Genomic DNA, 26,268 nt, shown 5'->3' on the forward strand with positions numbered 1-26,268 from the left:
ACAAAGTAATTGGGTAGTCTTTTATCCTTGGAGATAGGTGATAAGGCACAATCACCCCCATCACCCCCCTCCATCAAAATGCAAAAGCAAGTAATTAAAGCACAGAAAAAGATGAGACCAGCGCTGCTGCTGTGCTGTACACCTCTGAAAACAGCACTGATTGCCTTGATTAGAGACCTTACTGTACCCTCTGATTTTGTTTATGGATACTCTGACATTCTTGGGGAATAGAAGGGGTTGGGGGTAGATGGGTGTGGATTATGAATTTGTTTTAAAGGTGGCTAAAACAAATCTGGAAGGGATGGGAAATTCTCCGATATCTTGTGCTCCATGGTGCCACCTAAGGGTCCCCCCCTGCTTGTGATGGAGCTTGAAATCACAACTAAATCCACATGTTGCTCAGTTAGGTATTAGCTCCTTGTACATACTTAAGTTAATGGAAAATAGTGCTGCTCTGTGTGTGACAATTACCAACCTGCTCCAGAGGACAGAGCAGAAAGAAAAAGGAGGATGGGTGGAGGTGGAGAGGTGAGCCAGAGAAGAAGAGAGAGATTGAAGTGAGAGGAAGATGGGCCACATGAAGAGTCTTGAGAAAAAGAGCTCCTTCTCACTCGTCTCTCTAGTGGGGACACCATTCCCTCTCCCTTTTCTTGGCTACCTCCTCTATGGCGTTTGGGGCGCTTCTTCGTGGTATGTCAGCCCAACCCTCCCCCCGCTTCTTCTTCCACAAGACCGCCATCCTTAGAGAGCGTCATTAGGCCCTCCTGGAGGGGAGTCAAGAATATAATGCGAGAGGGGCCACCTTCTAAAAAAGAGCCCGGTGGAACCTTTTCTACTTGTGCCGTCCCCTCATTAACACTCTCCTCTGCTCTGCACCCGCTTCAAACTTCAATCTCACCTCTTCCTCTCCTATGTTCATCTCCAGCCTAAGGTAGCTTGTGTATCTACCCCCCCAAGGGCTGGTGAGGGAGACCATTTCTTGCTTGTGGGGCAGACAGTTGTCATACCCACGTCCCCCAACGCCCTCGCCCTGTACCTCCACCTCCTCCACGATGGACTGATGAGAGGATAACAAAAGGACCTGGAGGGGAAGGAAAGTCCTCTCCTTACAGCCTTGGCCTTGAAGCCCACCATTCCATTTTGCAGCCTGTGAAAGTAGGGCTTTTCATCTCAAAAGATCAACACATTTCTCTCCTGCAGGCACCTACACCATTTCTCTGTCCCATTTTCTCCCTCTCCGTCTTTCTATACACCTTTCTCTTTCTTACAACTTGGCAAATGGGAAAACTGTCCTTGGTTGAATTCTGTTTTTCAAAGGATTCAATTCTCCTTTGTACACACTTGATCTGACCCTGTGACAGGCATTAAGTGTGTCTTCTGCCTGATACAGAAGGCTCGTGTTCTGTGTGCTGATGGACACAGGCCATTATCACACACAACTGCGAGCACACACACACATACAAAAAAAAAAAGCACTTTTTCACATGTCCATGCATGCACGCGAGCATCGACTCTCGGACATGCCGCACATTTGTATGCATACACATACAGCTCAAATGTATGCATGCAACAGCCACATACATTGTCCGTGTGGTCTGTGAACTGATGTGCAGAGAATAACAGCCATTGAAGGTGTAAGAAGAAAAGATATGTGCTACTGACTGAGCTCAAACTGATGGATTTAACTGGAGCAGTGAGAGAGCTGAAGTGGTCACAGGAGAGAAAAGCTGAAGATACCTGAAGATACAACGCTAAAATCTTCGAGTCATTTAAGGCCTGAAATCAGAGCTACAGCTGCAGTCTTGGACTTGAGGTAGCTTATAGTCATTAATTTCATGACCTCAGACTTGGCTTGAAGTCTTACAACTCTAATAACTTCAAAACTTTAAAACCATAGAGATCTGAGCTGTGCAGGTACACTACTGCACCATACTAGTAACTGTGAACATATCCAGTGACACCTGTAGTCAGGATTTTATAGTTTATCATGGAAAAAACTGCCACTTATACCAAAGCCAACTATCTGTAGCCTAGTTGATGTGGAAAAGTTATTCATTTCATACCATAGAAGTCTAACTTTTTCAGCTTCATGCACCACTGAGCAGCTTTTATAGGAATGAATGGAGCTCCGCCTCTGACACTATATCCAGTTCTCATTATATGTCCATGGTGTATGGAATGAATGGGGCACCATCTCCAACGCTGTGTCCAGATTTTAATTTGTTTGGTCCATGCATTGGACAAGGAGCTATAAGTACTAACACAGCTAAGAAAACAAAACAGACAAAGCAAGTGACTAAGAGTTAATTAAAGGTATTCACAGATTAAGAACACATTATAGTTTTTCACCATGGCTAACAGTATTGGGCCAATTAGTCACAACAGTTTTTAAATCTTTTGTCAACATTGTATTCCTGCTCTTTGTTTCTATCAATTATCTTGTTATGTCAGTTGTCCTGAATTGCTTAACTTGGCCAAGTGCGAGAGCCAGGAGCCTGTTGTACCAGCTCCTCGCTCTCACACTTGCTTTGAGTTCAGTATCAAGAGATGAGACTTACACCTGTAACTTTCAAACTAATGACCAAGATCCCACATTTTGACTGATTGCAGGTTGTCTCTCATTTCCAAGCTTCTGACTGGAGGCCAGCTGATCATGAACCTGACTCAGAGCTGCCCCAGGTATGCACAACTGCCACTAGCATTGCTCTTAAAGGATAACATGTACAGCTTTTTATATGCATCCCATAGAGCGTTAAAGGTCAATTGCATCCTTTATGGTAAAGCAGTCGGGGTACTTTTCTTCTATTGCTTATAGCTGCTGTGTTGAAGGATTCAGGATGTATGTCATCACAGTAGATGCGAGAGTATATATCAATATATAGGTGCGTAGTCTAAAAGGGGGAAAATACAAATCAGAAGTTTCCTGTTTGAGGATTACAATTAACTTGCAGAGGTAGGAAACTGGTCCCTGTCTGCTCTGATTTCAGTCAGATCTCCATCACTTGTTCCTGTCCTCATTCTCTGCTCTACCTGTCTTTCTCAATGCTCTTTAATTTTCTGTGATTTCCCCCTTGTTGGTGTGTCTCACAGCTGATACAAAAACCCACCGAGTTTTGAAAAGGCAAAAAATGAGAAGAGAGGCTGAGAAAAAGAGAAAGGGAAGACGGAAGAATGCGTTTGATTAGCGCAAGTTTGCTGTTCACGGCCGACCGTCTGAGAGCCGCGGAGCCATTGTGTTTCCTCGTGCATGTGCGAATGTTGCAGCGAATGGAGGGGCTAAAAAAAGACAGACATGGGAAACATGCACACTGACATTTCTTAATCAAATATGGCAATCAGGGGGCCAACCAACAGCATACCATTTGCAATCCCTTTTAATTCATAATCAAAAGCTGAGCAAATGAGGGAGAAATTGAGAAAGACTAAGGGGGGAGGGGAGGGGGGGGGGAGTGAGAGAGAGAAATGAGGGAGAAGGAAAGAGAGGGAGAGAGAGATGCAGGTCATTACATCTCTTTTTACTGGCCCGATGAGAGCAATGTAGAATTAATCAGAGGCCATTAGGCTGTATTTACTTACCCCTGCAGGGGCTCGGATCTCTTTCTCCCTCTCTGGATACAAACCCTGATAGAATCCTACTCCGCCCCGACCCTGTAACAGAAGATGGAGCGCGGCTAAGAATAAGGGTATAACGAGAATGATCCCGCATACAAGTGTGTGCGTGTGAGCGTGCACGTGAGCTTGTGTGTGTATTCCTGGACATTATGTTGCATCAGGTGGGTGTTGTATGTACCGAGGACGCGAGTGCTACAGAGAGGAGAGGTGCTGGACAGATGCTCTTAAATCAGAGTGTGTAATCCCCTGTGGGGTCAGCCCAAGGCCTCTGATGTTGACTCACAACTCAGGCTATCATACATCTCTCTCCCCTCTCTCCTAATGCACCACAGCCATTACTTACCCAGGTGCTGCCGGTGCCAAAATCTCTATAATAATGTGTCTGGGTCCCCAAAAGCATCTTTGCACTAAGTTAAGAAAAAGTGACTAAAACCTTTCATGCTTTATGAGTTGTAACTAATGGCTTTGGGTAATATATATGTTATTAATGCTTCTCTGATCAGTAATAAGCCAGGAATAACTTTTTGGTTGCAGGTTTTGAAAACTCCACGCTGGTGTACAGTGATGGAAGAAGGACACAGATCTTATACTTAAAGGAGAAGTCATTATCTACTCACGTTTGATGGAAAGTCGGGTGAAGTTTTGTAGTCCACACAACATTTCTGGAGCTTCACAGCAAAACAGCATTGCAGAATTCTCCCAAACAACTGAATTAGCTGGGGACTTGTTTTAAAATGTAATAAACAACTAAAAATATAGATTAACTTGTTCCATACAGTTCGTATGGCGTAATCCAAGCCTGTGGAAGTCCTGAGATCCCATATTGATTTGATAACACATTATATACACCCTCTACGTACGTATCACACTGAATTTGCCAAGTAGTATAAATATAAATATCGGCTGATCTGAATCAGTGCTTTGGCTCTTATGCAGCATGCAATCTGCAAATCAAATTTATCAAAGTTATCAAATCAATGCAGTGGGGTAAAAAGTATGAATATTGCTTCCAAAAGCTAGTTGATGGTAGTAGTAGAAGCATAAAGTGGCACAAAATAGAAATTCTCATATGAAGACCTCAAAATTGCACTTTAAATAAAATACTTGAGTAAATGTATGTAGTAACATTCCATCACTGCAAATAGTGTATTTATACTGTGAGGACATGAGACGATGACTGATGATTTTTCCAACCAGAAAGCCGTTTACCTGGACACTTGAGGTTGAAACTGTACGTTGAGGTTAAATCCATTCATCCATTTTTCTAAAACTTATTTATTAACAATCTATGACATTTACAACTGTGACCTGGAGGGACCCTTTATTAATGTTTGTGATCTATGTATATGTTATCCTCACAAATGACCTTTTGCAGTCATGCAAATAATGACTGTTGTAAGAGTGATGTTGTTATACCGACACACCCTTAGGGGCCAATTAGGGTGAATGGTTGGGTATACAAAGTGTGTGATGTTGACGCAAGAACCCGAGAAGTTTTAGTTATCTAAAATGAACCAAACTCTACACATGCAGGTGGCAGACTGTTGTTAGTATGAGAACTTGATGGAACATTAAGGCTTTGTACTTGATAGACTATTGGAGTAGACGAACCCCTCATTATTGCAAGTTTAGTAATGTTATGTAATTATAACTGTATACTTGATTATAAGACAACAAGTTGGCAGTTATTAATAGAATAATCCTTTATCAAAGTCTCCATAAGTATGCTATTTATATGGAGTTATATTAAGCCATCAGGTCTGTGGTTGAAGATGTTCACAAAGGGACATCTGTAAAACTGTAGCCAGGACACCTTACTGCACCTTTGTATTGCAAATTTTTCATCCGCAGAGGTTTTCTATTTTAAAACTTTCCTCGAGCAGGTGAAAGTGTTCTAAAAATCTGTGATGTCATCACAGTGTAAAGTCTGCGGACCGAGTGAGATCATTTGCGGGGGAAACAGTGGTGAGCATATCACTGGCTGCATCACAAGGAAGTAAACCCTGAAGTTAGAATCTTTTTTTGGCTGTTGCTCCAGGCGAGCGATTCTTATGGGACTGAAAAGACGCCATCTTTGGTCTGGTATCTAGATCTTTAATTCAATCAAGCCTAATCCAATATCAAACTCGATAGTCCTGTATCACTCCAAGTTTTAAACGACCCATAACTGCTTAACCATCATTTAAGCTCACCAGATCTTGATCTAGATGTTTGTGTGATCCTGCTGACAAACCAACAATATGTAACTTATTTATTAGTCTAACCCTTTTATTACTGGTTGCATAATATTCTAGTAAGCCATCAAGTCTGTAGTTACAAATGTGAGAATGTCATTCATAAGGAGTTCATCGATTATAATATTTCTACATATACATGGATATTAGTAAGTCAGTGATGAAACATCAGATGTTTCTCACTCTACAATGAGCCACCATCTGCAGTTAAACATGTTAGTGCCATATTGGACTTTATATATGCCAATTTGTAATAGGCCAATATCTGCCAATAGTATCTGCCAACCAATTTACCAGTTGGGCTCTGTTAATAATGGTAATAGAAGTGAAGTGGTCAAATAGTCCATTTTAGAAGGGTCTTTTAAATGAATAGAGAGCTAAAAAGAAGCTTATTCTCAAGGAAGATACACACTGATCAAAGGGATTTTTAAGAACCTGACAACAAAAAAGCTTTCTTTTTATGTCCATTAATGACTCATTCATGATCTGTAAAGCATTAATAAATGACTCGATGATAAAGCCATTAGCTACAACTGATAAAGCCTTTATAAAGTGTGCCTTATTAGAAAGTTGTACAGTTTCTGCAAGCTGGTAATGGTGACACTGTGCATTGCAGTATGTGCACAAGGTTTTCTAGGTATTTTGCCACGTGACCGCCTCAAATTGCAACGTCAGAGTCAGCTTTCAGTGACCATAGAGGTCAATTCTCCAGGCGAGACGGCACTTCAAAGCCTCTGGCACTGGCTGGCCACACCATTACAGCACAAACCTCTTTAAACAACTGATAGTGAGACAAAGGAGGCTGCGGCATACTTTCTGTGGGCGATATGAGCAAACAGTTAATGACGTTTACTTAAGATTGCCGGTGCTCACCACCAAAAGAGTCTGTCTTGGAAAGAGAAAGAGCCAGCAGAGAAGAGAAATAAGGTAAAGAACAAAAGGAAGGCAATTCAACACTTTAGTCATTTAGTCTACATTGTTGTTTGTCTGTTTGTTGGGTGTGCCGGAGAAGTGGAGGAATGCTGTGTTTAGAAGTGAATAATTCGCTCAGGCATTGAATGACACCTACAGGCACAACTCTACCTGCACACAAAGGCATGTGAAAAAAACATCTCATGAATAAAAGATAATTTAAGTAGAAAGAAATGTTCTCAAACAGTATCGCTCATCAGGGAATTCAATAAGTTGATTTGAAAACAAAGAATGATTCTTCATGTAGATCATGTTGAGTGGATCACGATGACCGTGTTTAGTGATTTTTGCTGTTTGATATGAACAAAGAAGTGTGGTGAGCAACACTGCCAGCTTAAAGCGGCAGGTGACAGTACCCGCTGATTCATAATGACGTAAAAGGCAAGAGATTTTTTTGTTTTCTATTTTACTTTGGGAAGTCTTGTTTCTCCAGCGCTAGTTCTTCAACATTATCAATTTCCTTCAGTGCCCTAGAAGATGGGCCATTTCACCCAAATCACAGACAGAAAAGGGCAACAAAAACACATTTTGCTTACATCCGAGAGGTCTCTAGCAGTGATGGAAGAATTATTTAGGTCATTTACTTAAGTAGCCATACCCCAATGTAAATGTACTCATTTAAACCTATGCATATACAGAACTCTTATAATAATCTTCATATAAAAATATCATATAAAAATCCCTGTAAAAGTATGAATCAAATTATTACCTACATTGATATGGCGTAGCAGTTTAGCTACTTATTTAGGCATCCAGAGCTACATTACCATTTATTTGGAGTTGTTTTTCTGCTAACCCAGTGAACGTGAGTTAAATATGTATGCTCCTTTTTAGCTCTGTTTTGGTCCCCACCAACTCCTGAGGGAAATATCTGGATCTTTAGCAGCTAAACTCTCCACTATGTTCACCAGCTTCTAACTTTGTCTGTCTGCTGTTTCGTGCTGGGCAGCTGCTGGTTGCTGCTGGAAACGACGCTGATGAGACCAGAACAGGGAGTTTGTGGGCTGTAAAACCAAGACAATGAAAGATGCTAAAATGCTCCTGGGAGCTGAGGGTTGATAATAGGGTCGGTAGGAGCACCTCTACTGCCGATGCCAAGTTGGAAGAATATGAAGCACCACCTGTCTTTCGACCATGATGCGATTATGACAATCCAACAATCCCTGTCCACATCTGGTCACACTTTTAACACCAAAATCTGACAAAGACAACAGTTCTATTGGGCTTTTAAATTGGTTATGCCAACTTAACATTACTTTCATAAATTCAATCTATTAACAATTATGATAAAAATATGATGTACAAGAAGTAACTTGTACTTTTACTTGAGTCTTTTCCGTATAGATTTTCAGTACTCTACCCACCTCTGCAAGAAGGGTAACTTAAAATGGTCAGATAACACTTTTATGCCCATTTATTTAGTGTGTGTGTGTGTTGTAAAAACTTTCCTCACTTCAGCCACATATAGTCAGGCAGTGTATGTATATCTAATGGGTGGGGTTGTGTAGGTGAACTGAAGCTTGCACACCTTAAAAACACTCAAGTTTACCTTCTAACTCTCCTCCTTCCTCTCCAACAAACAGAGAGCCAGACGTCTGTCTCCGCCACACAGATACGACTGCAGCCGCACTGTAAAAGGCACCCCAACAACTGCCGCTGATTCCTCCCAGAACGTGTAATTTTCTCATTTAGCTCACAAGCGTTCTGCCCGACACCAATTAGCACGGGGCCCTGACCTCAGATGTCTGCACTAGGAGACATGGCGGCGAACGATGCGCCGCGTGGCGCACCTCAATCAGCCGCTTGCACCCTCTTTTCTATTTTGCAGCCATCAAATCATTGCCATATACATAATTCATACACCTCAGATTTGGAGGTTTATTATAACCCCCTCTCTAACTCTGAGAGTATGATTATATCTTCAACTTTATAAAAATAGGACGATGGGCTGTCTCGCTGTTCCATCTACATATCATCTTTCAAGAACCCCTGTTTTACATAGCCTCAGTGACTGTTGTTTCTTGCAATATTCAGACAAAGACAAGCTTTATGCATTTCATTTTATTCATCATTGATCAATACCTTGTGATCAAGTTGCACTCTAGTATTATTTAAATCTCAGACCAGTTGATAGTAGACGTTAGCACGTGTGGACTGACAGTGAGCACCTTCCCATAAATCACCTTTTTTTATTTTCCCAGGCCATGTTATGCAATACCACATCTCACCATAGGAGGGTGGGGTCATACCAAAGTGCTAGTGCAGTCACCCATGGCCTCTCAATATGAGAGATCCATGAATGTCAATGAGGAGGTTGCAGTGGGCTTTGGGGCTATCACAGTGTAATAGTAAGATATATTGAAACCTTGATGATCGGGGAAATTGGAGGCAGAATTGTAGTCTTTTTAACAAGGTATAGGATGGAGACAAGTTAAATAAGAAAGGAAATTAACTTGTAATTCCTCCTAAAGATGATGTTTTTCTTACTGTGAAACTCCATGTACTTCTATTGATTCTAAGTAATACATACTGCAGTGACGCATTAGTATGCACCATGAGCTACAATTAGATGAACTTTGGTTGTTTTGTCATTAACCTCTCGTGCTCATCTTGTTGTGGAAATTCACATTTAGTGGACCCGCATTATATCTGATTAGTTTCCTGATGCACTTATTTTGATTTAATTTGATGATGTTTGCGTGTGTGTGCGAACGAGTGTTTACATATGTATATGTATGCATGCGAGTGCGTGTCTGTATGTGGGTCCATTTGCACGTGTGTGAGTGTGCAGCATGCACATGTCTCTCCTCCTTGACGTCGTCTGTGCACCCCACCAGGCAGCTCTTGGCCTCCTCCTTTCATTGCTAAGAAACCATCCATTCTGTGTGAGTAATCAGAGCTGTGCCTCCAGGAGCCCAGCCAAGCCTCTCATCCTTGGGCTGCTCAAGAGCTGCTTTAATTAACCATCATACCACAGATGGGATCAATTTTTCCCCCCACCCCCTCTTTCTCGCTCTTTCTCTATGCCTCTCTCTCTCCCTTCTATCTCTGCTGCTTCTTTCCTGCACCCTTCTCTCCCATACACAAGCCCCATAATTGCACTGGAACAGTGCCAGCCGCCAGTCGGGCCCCAGACTGCAGGCCTCTCCTCTCCCTCTGTTCTCCTCCTCAGCCCCTGGCCTCACCTGCTCAATACCTTATTAGTGTCAGGATCTGTAGAGAGCCATTGCGGATTAACTAAAGAGATGTGAGATTGATTTCTGCCCCTGCAGATAGAATTGAAGTTTTCTTCTTGTGTGTGCGCACAAGTGCATGTATGTGTGTGTGTCAACGAGGGACAGAGAGCGAAAAAGAAAGTAGGAAAGATATTTCAAAAAGGAAGAAAAAATGTCAGATTTTTTTGTCTACAACCTGGTAGGAACATACTGTATGCATGTGCACATACATGTTGTGTGTTTGTGCATTACAATTCTCTAGTATGTATAAGGGTTTTTGAAATGAGGGTTTGCTAATTTGCTATTGGAAGACCCACTTGAGCCTCTGCCTCTCTCACAACAAATTAATCCCCCCTCTTGCTTTACCTTCATTGGTTTTCATGTGGTGCTATGAAGGCACAAGGCAGAGTTATATTCCTCCGTGAGAGCTCCTCCCTCCATACACATGAACACACACACACATAGGAAGAAACATGCATGCACACACACCTCCACCACCACCACCACCAATCTGAAAGTCCAATCTCAGATTCTAATCTGCCGCAGTAATAGTCACAAGAAATGACCTGTTCTGGGAAAATATGTTCACGAAAATAGCGCCCTATTGATTATTCATGGCTCGGGCACAGCTATATGTGTGTCAACGAGGTCTCAGAGGCAGCCAGTTGGGCGAGAGATTAACATCTATTTCAGAGATAGGTGAATTTGTCGGGAGGAGAGGCGGTGGGGGTGGGCGGTGTGTGTGTGTATGTGTGTGTGTGTGTGTGTGTGTGGAGTTGCAGAGGTTGGGGCTGGAGCGGGGTGGAGGGTTGTCTCCTCAGGATTGTGCTGTAATCACAGGCCTCCGTCTGCATGGCACATCTCAAGAGTGGTGTCAGCTGGGCTCTCTTCTGTTTGCTAATAGCAGGGGGTCAGGCCTCTCTCACAAAGAGGTGCGTTTGATCCCCAGGTATGGGACACGGAGGGAAAGAGGTGACACTACTGAATACTAACAGGGCGAGCTACACGGCTGCTTATCTTTCATCTGGTGTGTGTGTGTGTGTGTGTGTGTGTGTGTGATATCATAATGGTGTTTGTGTGTTGAAAGCAAACAGTTGTAGTGAGTTTAAAGCTTGGAAAATGTGCTGTGAATTCATTTTCCTCAAGGACTTAAAAAACAGGAGAAACTAAAACTAATGCCACTATGACATCTCTAATACTAATGATAATATCCATCAAGCATGCAGCAGATAAAACGGAAACCATTCTAAGCAGCCTTGAGCAGCCAGAGAAACTTTTCCAACACATCCGTCCTGTTTTTTGTTGTTGTGTGATGGCAGGTGCATTGCCTTTGTGTGTTACAGCTGCTGATTTGTAGTGTGGTGTTTGTGCGTTTGTATAACAGCCATTGTGGTGGCGGTTGTGTAGCAGTTCATGGGTCCCAGGGCCCAGCTGCCGGAGTGAGGCAGAAGAGTCAGACATCATTGTGGTGTGATTTCCTCCTCTCCTTGCAGATGGAGTGTTTTTGTCAGAGCGAGGGCCACTGTGATTGCCTCTTCGCCAACGGTGTCAGCCCAGGATAATACTGCAGCCGTCCCCCCAGGAACAAAACAGGATCAGCGCAATCCATTTTCTTTTTCTCTGCCAAAATGGAATAATTTCAAAGAGACAATCCCTGGTAGTCTCCAAAGCCCAGGAAAAATCAAAAGACAACCATTATGGCAAAAATCGTGAAAGAGGTGTTCCACCTTTCCCCTTGGCTCCGCCAAATACCATGCCCAGCTCTAACTAACAAGCACGGCCACAGATAGACAATGAAAGTGGATTGAAGAGCAAAGCTAGCAATCTCAGAAAACAGAGCTCTAAGGTGATACATGAAAGATGCATGCAGGCGGACTGCAGATAAAGGAACGGCAAGTGTAGTCTCCAGTATGGGCCTCTCGCATTAGGTGTCACACTCAGATCTTTACATTCAAAATATGGTGGTTCTATGAGTCCATACATCCGCAGCAATCCGAGTTCTATGGCAACCTGCCCTTTACAATCCTAATGACACTTCAGCAAAGTGTGGTGGCTGAGAGAGGGCGGGAGCCGGGAGGCTTTCCCTCTGAAAGAGCTGAGAGCATCTTATTGGGAAAAGGGGCTAAGAGTGTTGTTGTGATGCCTGACTCCATATTCTCGGGTCATAGATATTCAAGAACCGCACCTCCCTTTCCATTCTGCCTTCCTGTCGCCATAAAACATCAGTCGGGACACGGAGTCCTATAGTCAGCCACCTGCAAATGAATATCCGTGCAGAAATAGCAGAGTGATGGGGCTTGAGCTTGATGGTCTGATGTGTAATAAAGATAGGGACAGGCAGGAAGAATTTTGTAAAGCTGCTTTCTCCTGCACGTTAAGGTGTAACAGAAATGATCAAAAACACTTACCTGTGGCTTTTTCAGTGTCCCTTTAGGGGAGATAACGCTTCCCATATTTCTCAAGAACTCGCAATGACAGATCACATGATGTTTTAAGCTCTGCTATGCACAGGTGCTTGAAGGACAACATCGGAGCAGTTGTCTATTATTGTACAGTGTGAATGAATGAAGAGTGATTGAGTGCAGTACTCCACGCCACCTATATAAGAAGAAGTATTGCAATGTGAGGGCCGGAGAGAGAGAGGTTGAGAGAGCTCTAGAGGCCTAAATGAGGTGAAGGGAAGTGGAAGTGTCCAGTAGGGGGTCTACTGCTGTGGGAAGAGAGAGGGAGAGTGGGGAGGAGGGGGGAAAGGAGGGCTTGCTCTACGCAACGCCTGGGCCAATGCATGAGGGTTTGGGGCTAAGTGTCTCATCAGCATCCAGCTCAGGTGCTGCCAGGGCCCACGCACTAACTATGCCCTGACTTGATTGTAATTGCCTGAATTCAACTCCCGCTGCTCCCTCCTGGCAATATCACAGGCACATTTAACTCCAGAGAGCCTGGGGACCGTGCAGCAGGGCCACAGAGAGCAGCTGACTGCCTCTTGTTGAAGCCTGTGGGCCGCGGGGGGATCCTCTCTTGTGCTGTCTGCTTTGTGGGGGAGGGTCACAGGTGCATGCACCCCCTTCCTCCTCTGGATGTTTGTGAACATGAAACAAGTGCATGTGCATCGCGTGTACTTTGACAGTGATGGCATGAGCATGACAGAGGCATTTTCTGTTTTAATGTTGCTCTATGGGGAATAACAAACAGCCCCTAGCTGTCCTGAGGCCACTTGTTCCAAAAAGCTCCAAAGTAAGTACAAGTTTAGTGCTTATACAAGCCCAGTAAAGGTTATTCATGAGAAATAGAAGTTCTTTTTTAAATTCGGTGGTTTGTCAGTGGGTTTCCAGAGCTATGAAAAATGGGACCAAAAAAAAATAAAGCAAACACTCATGTTTCCCGTCACCCTGTGTTTATCATGTCCAATTCAAAGCCAAAGAATGCACTTGATTGCTTCGTATTACCACCTACAGTACTTTTCTTTTAAAAACAGTTGTGAAAATCATTATCATGCTGTAGTTATGCTAATGTTTTGGGGGGTGAAAATTGCTCAAATCTGCTTTCAAAAGAACAACAAATACCCTCCAGATGCCAGAAATAATTGGATGAAAAACATGAGACCACCATCAACAACTTTACAGTAAGTACATTTGGGTTTTCTATAAACAATGCATATAAATTTTGCTCCAAATATGTAGTTATAGAGCATTCAGCTGCCTAAATTCCAGTCCTTTTGTTTGTGACATTTGTAACTGACAAGTGCATGAATGAAGCACTTCACTGCTATGCCGACAAAAGCCCTTATTCAAAAACAAAATACAGAATTATGAGTAGAATTAGATTTTGCAGTGGTTATAAGTAATTTATGTTTCCCCATCGGCCAGCTTTGGCAACTGCAGCAGGGTTAACTTAAAAAAGTTAGCCTGTGGCGCTCCTCACCCTGTGATAATAGGGCTGTCTGTAATGAAGAACAGGCTTGTTGCCAACAGGTGGTCTCTTTAAAAGACCAGAGCCACAGCACTCAGGATGAGGAAAAAACTGCCATGGCAAAATGTGTCAGAATCTAATGTTCTGCAGAGTGAAAAGCCTGTTTTCTGTCTTTTGTTCCCTGCTAGAGATTTAGCCTTGTTCCTCATTGTTCGGGGCACAAACGAGCAACAGTCTTTTTTGACACGGAGCCACAGATGAATAAAGACTGGAGCTGACTAGTCACAGGAAAGAGCTTTCTTTTTGGAGGGCTTGGAGCCCATTAAGAGTTTGTGAGATATGAATGGATATGAATCCTCTCCTTCGACCCCACCAAAAAATACAACCGGACCCATAGAAGACAAGGAACACCTCTGTGTCTTTTTTACCGAGGTTCCCAAGAACATAACAAGAAATCAGGCAGAGGGAGGACTGATTGACAGGCAGGAATTACATAGAGTCAATGAGGAAGTGGCTCTTTGTTAATTTGAAAGGGTACACTATGCCCACCCAACCTTAAAGCAATAACCACTGACACCAATGTTAACTTATATTCTTGACATAAGCTGGAGGAAATAATAATAGTAATTACAGTGATTACAAACTGCATTATTCTGATATAAACTTTACATTTTAGTTAATTTGACTGTAGGAAGCTGCGCGCATAATGTGCCCATGTAATAAAACAGACAGGATAAAGATAATGAGATATTTAGTGAGCCACTTCATGCAGACGCTAGTCATCGTGCTCGGCTCAATGGGCAGATGATGGGTGGATCCCAGCAAACGCAGCCCACAAAATACAACCTTTTGTCCAACTCTATAATCCATTTGTTACACTCAGACCAATTTGTCCTCATTAACCCTCATAAGGGGACTATGTCTGAGACAAAAGCTCCTGGGGAACAATGAGCAACCCCCCCACACCCCACCCTCCTTGTCCATCCACATCGCTGTAGCTCAAGTGCTCCCCTTCCCAGCACATTGTGGCCCCTTGTTGCCCAGAGGGTTCCAGTCTATGAGCAAGAGACGGACAGAGCCGAACAAGCGAGGTACACCTGAAAGAGGGGGTGAAAAAGAAAAACCCCATTTCCGCGTTAAGAATGACATATCTTCCGCAAAACACAATGCAGCGTCTTCTATTGTATTCAGGTCACTCCATCAATCAACTCTGAAATAAATCTTGACGTGACATACAAAGAGCAACCGCAAAGAAAAGGAAAGGGGAGTTACAGTAATTTCCAGAGACGTGAGAAAGTGTTTTTCTTTCTTACTGTGTGTCACACCTGTTAGATTTTGAAGTATCTTAAACTTCGATCCAGTGTCTCTGAAAGACGGTGTGCGTCTGTGCTTTCATTCAGTCAGCCATGAACTGGTCAAGGTACTTGCTTCAAAACAGCTTTTTATTTGCAATTAATTAATTTATAAGAGTTTCATGTTGTAGAAAAGTGTCATTGAGGAAGAAGTTACTAAAACTTTGCTCAAACAGACAGCCTTGATAAGCAAGGGGATTTACTAAAGTACTGTACTTCAGGAGAGTTTTGAGGTACTTCAGTATTAAATATTCATGCCATGTCATGTCTATTTTTCAGAGAAAAAACATATAGTACTTTTTCACTCAACTACATTTATTTGACAGCTATAGTTAGCAGTTACTTTACATTTGTTATTTATTTTTAATATAAATGAATGTTTGTTTGTATAGGGACAATACTGTAGCATGAATCAATGCATCATAATGATGAATTAATAGCCTAAGCTAATTTGCAATTCAGGTCCCTGGAAGGGCCTTTAAAATACACAAAGCTTAATAAGAGAACACACAGAACAGCACAAATCACAATTACAGAGATACAATAAAATTACCATAAAACACTATGACAAGCAGCGCATCATTCATGACTACATGGCTTTTACCTCTTTAAAGTCGGCTTCATCTTAATAAACCCAATAAGAGATTTATTTTTGACACTGTAGCTACATTTCTGTCAGCTGCTAACCAATTATGGCTAATTATTCTTAGATTTGTTCTCTAGTAAAATAGATTGGATTAGATACAAAATGACTTCCTCATCTCTAACTACCTCTGCAGAATCAATTCATACAACATTCATATGCTCCCAGCTAGTCTCAGTTCTTACACATTTTGAGACTCACTCTTGTCTAAACTGGTTTCAGCTTCAAAATCAACTACCTGCCTCCTGGACCCTCTTCCAGCAAATCTTTTTAAATATCTCTGGCCATGTCTTGGACCTACAATGCTGAATATTGTCAATTTATCACTTGCAACTGGCACTAGCCTCCACTAACTTTTAAAACTCCTCCTCCAATATCACACCTTGATCCAGGATTGCTGAATAATTATTGACCAGTTTCTAACCTTCCATTCTTTAAAAGTATTATAGTTGTAACAACAACTTTCCACCCATAGCAATCTTTCTGAACCTTTTCAATCTGCTTTCATGGCCTCTCACTCTACCGAAACAGCACTTCGAAGGTAGTCAATGACATTTTGCTTGCTATTGGTTCAAATTCCACCTCTGTGTCTCTACTACAGGATCTCAGTGTGGCTTTTGATACCACTGATCACAGTAAACTCCTCGACTGACTTGAAAACCAATTTGGCATCTCTGGCCTGGCTCTGGCAAGGGTAAAATCTTACCTATCTGAAAGAACAGTGCGTTTATTATTGTGAATTAATCATTTCTGATGTGAATTTGGTGTACCTCAGAGCTCTGTTCTTGGACCTCTTCTGTCCTCTTCATTTATTTCAACTTTTAGTTAGGTTTATACACATTTATGGAATACATTTTCACTGCTATGCTGACGATACTCATCTGTGCTTGAAAAAGCTGAAGATCACGCTCAAATAATTAATTCAGAGGCCTCTTTATCCAATGGGAAATCCTGGATGTCACCTATTTCCATATATTTCCTGCTCCTAATTTCTGATAAAACTGAGATGCAGGTCATTTGCCCTGTTCAGCATAGACACCAGTTTGACAGCAGAGTAACAATCGACAACTCTGTGATTCCCTTTAAGTTTAACAGCTAAAAATCTCAGAGTCATGTTTATCCTAATGTTTACTATGATCAGCACATTGACCTTTTCCCCCTGCACAACATGGCTAAAATTAGGTATTGTCTGTCGATGGCTGATGAAGAGACCCTGATTCGTGCCATTGTTTCATCCCGACTTGATTACTGTAATACTTTGCTGTCGGGTCTGTCAGGTGCTAGTACAAAAATGGTTCCATATTACACCAATTTGAGCTTCACTTCATTGGCTTTCTATCCAAGTCAGATTAGACTTTAAGGTGCTTCTATGATGACTTATAAAATTGTAAATTGTCTCCCACCTTCATATCTCTCTGATCTCATTATACCTCGTATCCATCCCGTGCTCTTCGCTCAAGTAAAATGAAATAAAAAAGCCAGCAAGCTAACCTTGTCCTATCATGCCCCTTTCCTCTTGAATAACCTCCCTGTTAATATCAGACAGTCTGGCTCTGTGGGGTCCTTTTAAATCTGAGCCAAAATCTCATCTTTTCACCCTTTCAATTTTTTCTTCTTTTTTTTTCATTGTTACCATTATCCATACAGCAGGCCGGTCTCAGTCTCAATGGATCTATTAATTTTAGCACTTAAAGGTGATGTTAACAAACTGCAAACTTCTGATAACCACTGAATCTCTCTTACGTTCTGTTTTTGTTTCCCACAAGCCACCAAGCCGTGTGCGTCTGTTCTCTCTCCTCTTTCTCTCTCACTAGTTTTGTCCTCCTTCCCCTCTCTTTGCACTTAAACATATCTCTGCTGGACGGTTGGCTGTCCGCAAATCTCTGTCTCTCCTGGCTGTTGGCAGGTGGTATGCTGCATCAGACCCAAAGTAGCGCATTTTTAAAATTATTTATTTTATCTGCAAACATAGACAGCCAGGATTATTATTAGTCAGCGAGTAGTATACAGTACATACATACATGTAAATATAATTTAATTTCACTTGTACTTTTCATATTGTTTATTGTATATTTAATATGAGATACTTTAAGACTTTTACTCAAGCACTATAAACACGAGTGACTTTCACCTTACCAAAGTAATATTTTAACACAATATCATTACTTTGCTTGGATGCTTGGATCTGGATCATCGTGCACCAGGAGATTTAGCCTTTTCTCTTCCCTCCCCCTAGTCTGCATGTTATCATGTCTCTGTTTCCCTCAGTGTGCTTGTCTCTCCTCCTTTCAGGTCTCTCTGGATGATTGGTCTTCCCTTATGTTTTTACAATCTACACGTATTTTTGCCATCAACATTTCTATACATCATGTTTTTTATTGTTGCTGATCTAGTCTGTACATCTTTAGGTTGTCTGTCCATTTTGGCTAAACGTGACATTATTTAGCAGATGTCTAGCAGTTGTTAGCAGTTTAATCACGGGGATATTTTCTATTTTAAATTATTTTGAATTTTATACCAGCCCAGAGGTGTACTCATGACAGAATAAAACTGAATTATTGCTCCTGCCTCTTTCACAGTTAACGCTCTACGCGAAAGCATTTTATAAACAAGTCACAGTGTCAAACGCAGCGGCGTCCCATTTAATGCTGGTTTGTTGGGTCTCCAATATGTTTTCCAAACAGAGTTGCTGTAATCAGGTCATTTGTTATAATGACAACCATTAGGGGTGATCATCGTCACACAGCAGTCAGGCAGATAAATCAGGTGCTCTCCCAGATTCATCTCAATTACACTCGCGCACACAGACATGAACACACACCTTCCCAGCATTAGACATTAAAGACGAAACTGAAAAAACACACATGATGAATTCTTCAGGTATCATAATCTTTTTTTTGTTTGTTTAAAGATGTAGCTCAGTTACAACAGTATACAACAATCTAGTCTAATAGTCAATTCAGCAGTTATATCTAATAGAGCTAAAACAATGCTGCAATTGTCAGAAAATAAACAATTGATAATTCATTGTTTAAATTAAATTAACTGATTACAGTGTTTCAAAAATAAACATCTTATGAACCAAATGATTGAGTTAGAAAATCATTTATCAATTGAAACTGAAAATCTGATTGGAATCACATTACAATGAATAGTTGAGATGTTAAGCTCATGATTAAATTACGAGGTCAAGTTGTCAATGAGGGAAAAAACACCTTTATTTTCAGGGCAATTATATCTCAGTTAATTACAAAATTATTTAGAGGAATACATTTTTTATGCCATGTTGAATGCATTACAGACATAGTGTGCTTGGAACGTTGGTTTCTGGGTGTGTTACAGTGGGCACTCTGCACCATAACCAGGCCCGAATTCATTCACCCTCTTCAGTAGCGCTGCTTTCACTGCACTGATCTTCTCATCCAGCTCTGTCAGACTGCAAGCCTGAAGGACAACGTGGGGAAAAAAAACTCATCAATCGATCAGAACAGGCTAAACTAACAAAGTGCAGTGAAAAAGAAAACTACTAACCTGAGCAGGGGATGTCTTTGGTCGCTTGTGCAGGTGACTCTACAGGAAAAAAAGCAAACAAGTACACATAAGGCATTTTTAATTGGTAAAATATTTAAACCGGCTCCCTTTTTGAAAAGAATACTGAGGAATTTGCTCATTTCCCTTCTTACTTTGCTTCAAGGACTGAAAAACAATTTATTCACAGACAGCCACAATGCAGCAGAAAGACATTATGTAAAACCTAAACTATTTTGGTATGCTGATATCCACTCAATGAAATACGAGGTTAACCTTTACAAGCAAAGAACACTTGAATATTATGAGAAATACAATATGCATTTAATTTTGAGGTTATTTTTAATTCTGTCTTTATTAGATGTTTTAAGAATAGTTGGACAATAATCATGGGGAGAAAGATAAGAGGGATAACATCGGAGATAAAACGATACGTCACAGTTAAATGGCATGCGTATAAGAAAAAAATTTTCTACTCCACATCTTCGACTGTAAGCTGTAAAACTTTGTGGTATTGTTTATTTCTATGATGCTGCATAATCTGTTAAGGAGCCTCCTTTTGCTGTTCAGTGTTAAAATGTTGTTCCTAAAAATCGTGAGCCAACTGTGTACAGCTCTTCAGCAAACACCAAACTACAGTATTTTCCAAAAAAAAAATGAAAAAAGAAAAAAGTGGTACTCCGAATATAAAAGACCCCATCAGTTTATTGAAAGACACTCGACATCTCTTGCTCTGCTCACACAAACATGCAGTGAGTCAAAAGCAGATGGAGAGCAGCATACTCACAGAAGCAGCATGCGGTGCTGAGAAATACCAGTGTGAAGAGACATGCAGCATCTTAAGCACTCTTACTCAAGATAACTAAACATACGCCGGACAGACTCCTTCAAAATGGGTAATAAGAGTCTGTGACTCTGCCGAAGTCTGTCAGGTTGAATATAAAGTCCAATAAATTACCTACTGCCATCCTTTCAGTCTGCTCTACTCTATAAAGCATGGTGCAGTGAAAAGTAGTAATCTTTCGCGTGAGCCTTTTGCAGTGACCTATAAGTTTAAGTAAATCTAACTAAATACGCTGTTTTTTTTTACTCAAATCAACTTAAGCGTAACTAGAGGAGGGAAACGTGGTGAAGTATCGGGGCATGTCAGGGGAAAATCCATTAGCATCATGCACAAACTCCTCTCAGAAGTAGATTTCATTTTAAAATGATTCTGCCTCCAGCAAACCAATATTCTACTTGTCAATTTAGGCAACACACATTAAATGCACAAGCTGACAGAGTATTTTTAGCATGTCCATTTCACACACCCCCTAAGAGCTGCTCACCAAATAGTCTTTGTCTGAAATACTGTCAAATTCTTGAGCACAAATTTTAAGATTCTTTCAGTCGATGTATGCAAAATATACCTGTACAAACTTGGACCAAACTGAACAACCAGAAGGTAAACTGCACCCAAATAAATGTAAAAACATTTTCTTTTCTTATATTCTGTGTTCTTCCTGAACTTCTACTGTACAAAAAGTGTATCACATTTATGTCTAAATGGTTATTCACCTTTGTTTATGCCATATTGGGCAGAGTTTCTTTTGGTAAATCTCAACCCTGTCACGTAAAATGTGAATCAGAGGTGGCGTATGGTTGTCTACACCTCCACAAGCTAAGAGAGAAGTTGCTATTAGCAGGGACTTGCAGGTATGACCTTCCCTGTATAGTTTATTTTACCATCAGTAGTGCTATGGAGCAATGTTTTTATGAGGTCACCTGCTGTTTGTTCTTGTGAATACGGCTGCAAGTCATTTTACACAAAGATGGTTAAACTGTAAAATATCCTTAACCTGACAACTAATTTATTAATAACTGCAGCTCTGCCTGTGAACATGTAGGTAAAGCAACATCCAGCCAATAATTTCACACTATTCCACTGAACAACGGGGGGGTGGTAATGTGCCAAGTGCTGCAATTAACCACCAAAGGCAGGAAAGAAGAAAATGCTAACAAGTAACTACAAATGTTAACAATTCAGTTTTCAATATTTTTAAAATCAGTGGCTTAAGAATTGTTTTATGAGACACGAAATGCATTCAACGGGTTTGTTAAACCTTAAAGTTCAAAGAAGTTTAAGAGCTCCAGAGTTCAACTGTCTGTAGCAAATAAACAGTCTATATCTGTGCAAATTAAGTTAAATGGAAAATTTCAAATAAAACATCCATAGCACAAATGTTTAATAAAAAAGTGTAAATTACATCCATTACTGTGTATGAACCCTGCCTGAACACTGAGTAGTAATTATCAAGTGCCTTTCATTAATCTATTTCGATGCCTCAAGACTCACCGTGGACTGAAAGTACTCGGGCGAGAGACCCTCCAACTCCAGGATACGATCCTCCAGTTTCTTTAGTCTCTGGTAGACACTCAGTGGAACTGGACCCGCTGAGGAATAAAACACTTGTTGAACAGCCTGAATACTGATGATTTCAAAGTTCAACAAACATAGGGTGGAGATTATGAGTAAGGCATGTGTGTACGTTTGAAAAGAAGAAGCACTATATCATGCTTGTCATATCAGGTAAGAAAATAATCATTTGGCTTATTTTTAAACACCGACTTTTTTGCTTATTCAAAAAAAAGAGTTTAACCTGTTGGGAGTTTCAGGTGAGTCTCGATGTTGTGAAGTCGTTCTTCTATGGCTGCATTTCCGCAGTCTCTTCCCATCTGCCCCCTCTGGTGCTCCCCAGGCTCTCCTTGACCTCCCCCACCACGAGTCTGGGGCCCGTAAGTGTTTACCACTCGCGTAACTACTCAGTCAGACAACAAAACACATAAACAGAAGCTGTAACTAGAGATTAGTTAACAGTATGGCTTTACAGAGGATCAAGAGGTTCTACTAAACCCTGGACCTTCGTGGGCAGTTTAGATTAATTTACAGTGAAAAAAATCTGTTGGTGCTTTAATTTGTTCAGTATTCCTCTTTCATGATTTCTAGCAGCAAGCTGCCCCCAAAATCCGATTTTTGTCATGATAAATGTAAGGTACTGTAGAGTGACATTTGAATTTAATTCTATTAATTAAACCAAGAATTACACGGTAGCATTTCTCGTTAAGTCAAGCCTGATTTTCTGAAAATGATGTGTATAATTTTAAAAATGATGGTTACATTTTATAAAATGAAGCTGCTTAGAAATGCCACCTGACATTTGTGGCAAATATTTATTTTCTTACCTTTTACGTGACTTTTAAAACCAGGATAAGGAGTGAAAACTGCATCTGTTCTGGCACAGCTGTTTTCTGCAGAGGAGAAATTAAGGCTATAAAAGTGATTTTCTTTTATACACATCTTCTTCCATTAGTGTGTCCTGATTTCTAGTACTGGTGTCTCATGCAGGCTTTAAATTAAAAAAGGCCCTCTGTCTCGTGTTTTTCTGGACTGAGCTGGTTGTGTTTTGAGGCCGAGTGTGTTAGCTACTTCAGCCCCACTCTTGGAGCAGTTCAGCCTGACCTCTCGCCTGTGGAAATCAGCTCTCTCCCAAACATTGGCAATCTGTGTGCAGGCTCCCTCTCCACCCAGCCCCCAACCTCTTTCCCATTCTCACCCTGATTGCAGTCGATCACGTTGCAAAACTCGCGTACATTGTTTTCATTGATCTCCATCTGCTTGCGTTCCATAAATGCAGATATTCTCCGCTCAATCTAGGGTTACAACGGAGAGACAACACACATAATAAGATGCAATGGATTGATGAGCCAATGATAGATGTCAAGAATGCATTTAGGGTATTTTTTTGCCTGCGTAAGTCTAATGATGTGAGGCAAATGGGGTGCAGCAAGTTAAATGACATGGAATGAGAGATGTAGTAGGAAATTACTCCAGGTAGCCAAAAAAGTTGAATTGCTTGCCATCATCACATGATGGAATATGAATACTGTTTGCTTGGCTACCAAAATAAATGCACAACAGAATGGGGCCTCTTGTCCTTCATCCACATGCAATCTCAGAGTAATGAGCATCCACTTCATAATCCATCAAGGACCTGGCCCTCTCTCAAAGCCCTCCAGCAATGTGGTCTGTTCTAACCGACCACAGCACTAAAGAACCCCTTATTCTCGACTGAACTCGGCTTATCAGATCTCCATCAAGCATTTGCTTCACTGCAGCACGTCATGTGCACATCCTTGGAAGCAATTACTTATGATTATTCATTTGCTTGACAGAGAGTAAAGAGGGCTCTAAAAATGTCACTGCCAGAACAGCTGACAGATCTGCTGACTGAGACCAACCTCTGACTTCCTGGCTCTGATCTGAACCATGATGTCATCAGCCTCCACCTTGCTGTCCGCAGCCTCTGAGCTGGGAAAGTCGTGCTCAGGCGGCGCAGTCGCCAGCTCTTTGAGTGATGATGAGGTGACAGCATCATCTGATGTGTCGTCTTTTGAGGATGATGTATCACTGTCCGCAACCACCAGTGTATTCAAGCTTTCTGAAACAGCCTATATAAACAGGGCAGAATGATTGTTGCATGAAAGAACAAATAATATTTTAAATGAAAGACCCTTACCAACAAAGAAAAGAGGAATTAAATACTTAAAATAGCATCGTGCCATCTGAAATAATGTGCTGTTCAAAAATTCAAACTAATTTCAGCAAATCCTTTTAGCCTCAACATGCTAAAATCATTCAATTAAACTGATGTCAAAATGTAGGAATTAGCAATCATTCAATATGTGGTCTCTTTACCTGTAATTTAGTGATATGCTTCTGCAAGCAGTTGTACACGTGAGCACCTGGTGATGACTGAAGATCCACAGCATCGATGTTGACTTCTATTCTCAGAGCAGCGTCACTTAACTTGAGCTGAATTTCAAAGACAAACAAAGCCAAGCCGATTCAGTCTCAGTCACAGAGTAGCATGTTGTAATCTAGTTTGAAAATTGATTATGGATTATTATTTAGTGACTTGATGAGAAGAAGAAAAAAATGCCAAACATTTGCTGGTACAAGCTTCTTCATTGTGCTGTATTAAGTGGTAATTTGCGGCTTTTCTCTGTTGCATATCATTGAAAATTAAATAGCGTTTGCTTGTGTACTGTCGGACAAGAAATCTGAAAACATCATCTTAGGATCTTGTGATGAACATTTTGTAAACTAAATTATTCATTAATGAAATAAACTTAACTCAGGGCCACTGGGATGGTGCTACTTGTACTAAAGAAAGAGCTCTTGTACACAATGAAGGCAGAGTATGTGCAAGGACATTTATACATTTAACATCGTAGACATACAAATGATGCTTTTAATACACTGTGCCCTCATTCATGCTTTCCAAGACAACGGGCAGGACTTCAGATCGCATATGTACGGAATAATGCGACAAATCAATTACCATACCAAGTGAATATGAAATATATAATTCATATGTCCAATACAGATGGCAAGAAAGAGCTAGAAAAACAGCTGTGAACGGAGTAAAGTGTAATTCAGAGCTTTTGTTTACATTGGTGAGTGGCTAACTTAGATTAGCATGTCTGAAAATGTAGATAAACAAAAATTGGTTCAAATTAGAGTACTTTAATTAATTAGAAACCCAAGCACGGGTATTTTGTGGCATACTGCTTATCAAAAACACCACTTGAGTATCGATGCATGGGGCGAGAGGCATCGACGCTATCCTGCTACACCGGGATGCTAAAAACATTAGCATGTAGCTAGCTAACAACACGGAGCAAAAGAAGCGTGACTCGACACGGCTCGAACAATGTCAACCAACCTCTCTGCCGAAGTCTGCTAGCAGCTTCAGTATCACACGCATGCAGTCCCTGTAGCTGGACATTTCACCGGATTCATTAGCAGGAACGTGATTTCCACTGAGCTTCATTGTCTCCGCCATTGCAGTCCACTCCTGGAAAGTGCTGCCCGCTGATTGGTTGAAATGACACAGCGTGTGCGCTCACACGCATGCGCAGAGTCCCACAACCGGAGCACAGTAAATAAAGTACAGAATAAATCTAGGTGTATACATTATAAAGAAAATGATATTATATTCATTTAATTGCACTTTATTTGGCTCTATTTGACGTCAGTCTTAATCTTTTAGTATTTTATATTGCTGCTTCAATGCATGCTGGCAAACCAAATCTCCATGGGGATAATAATAAATGAATGCATATATATAAATAGTATATATGTACTTAGTATATATAATAAGTACAGAAACATTAACTACAAAATGTACCGAGTATGAAACATAAAAGGACTTCTTATGCATAGATGTTACAGTATGGCAAATATTTAGATTACTGAAATCACTAATGTACATGCAGCATTTCAGAGTTGCAGCTGGTGGTATTTGTATACATATTAGGATATTTTACTAACTAATCTTGTGTATTGTGTTTAAAAGTTGGATCTAGAAAGTAACTCTAGTAATCACGGGTTTCCCACTATGTTTCTTATTGAATTTAGTCTCTGTTTTTATGCCATTATTTTCATTTTTAAATCTTTTATATACATATTTGCCAATGAATTTTTTTCTGTTTGTATTTTCTTTTTCTACTATGTTTGATGTTAGCCTTTGTAATGTTTAAATGTATGTAAAGCACTTTGAAACTGCCCTGTGTATGAATTGAACTACATGAACAAATTTGCTTTGCCTTACCTTATAGATGTAAAGGTCGCAGGTATTGTTGATATTATTAGGAGAGGCTTCAGCAAAATAAAATGTGGCTTTGTTCTTATTATTAAGAGGCTTTAAATGCAAGTTGAACGATGCTTAAAGAAAAACAAAACACCTTCTGGCTGTACATAC

The 26,268-nt window shown here is 40.8% G+C and overlaps 1 protein-coding gene and 1 long non-coding RNA gene across 2 annotated transcripts in view; one reads left to right on the forward strand and one right to left on the reverse strand.

The window, feature by feature from the left end:
• LOC311273521 overlaps nucleotides 1-26,268 on the forward strand; it is a 53,231-nt gene that overhangs the window by 17,846 nt on the left and 9,117 nt on the right. The window contains exon 2 of the long non-coding RNA XR_014624676.1: nucleotides 2,611-2,679. This is a non-coding gene — a long non-coding RNA (uncharacterized lncRNA). The remainder of the gene's footprint in view (nucleotides 1-2,610; nucleotides 2,680-26,268) is intronic.
• Nucleotides 19,131-25,371, reverse strand: mbip (MAP3K12 binding inhibitory protein 1). The gene is made up of 9 exons (XM_084380730.1): nucleotides 25,231-25,371; nucleotides 24,201-24,317; nucleotides 23,744-23,953; nucleotides 23,059-23,155; nucleotides 22,688-22,753; nucleotides 22,105-22,263; nucleotides 21,801-21,898; nucleotides 19,469-19,507; nucleotides 19,131-19,381 (listed from the first exon to the last, which is right to left on the reverse strand). The coding sequence occupies exons 1-9, from the start codon at nucleotides 25,348-25,350 to the stop codon at nucleotides 19,274-19,276; spliced, it is 1,014 nt and encodes a 337-aa protein (XP_084236856.1). The 5' UTR covers nucleotides 25,351-25,371; the 3' UTR covers nucleotides 19,131-19,273.

This window comes from Pagrus pagrus (assembly GCF_965226575.1).
Source record: "Pagrus pagrus genome assembly, chromosome: 18".
NCBI classification, from domain to species: Eukaryota; Metazoa; Chordata; class Actinopteri; order Spariformes; family Sparidae; genus Pagrus; species Pagrus pagrus.

Coding starts and splice junctions, on each gene's coding strand:
- mbip (XM_084380730.1), bottom strand. CDS start 25,350: ATGGCGGAGACAATGAAGCTCAGTGGAAATCACGTTCCTGCTAATGAA. Junction 24,318..25,230: donor TAGCAGACTTCGGCAGAGAG/GTTGGTTGACAT, acceptor TTTGAAATTCAG/CTCAAGTTAAGTGACGCTGC. Junction 22,754..23,058: donor CGTGATCGACTGCAATCAGG/GTGAGAATGGGA, acceptor TCTCCTCTGCAG/AAAACAGCTGTGCCAGAACA.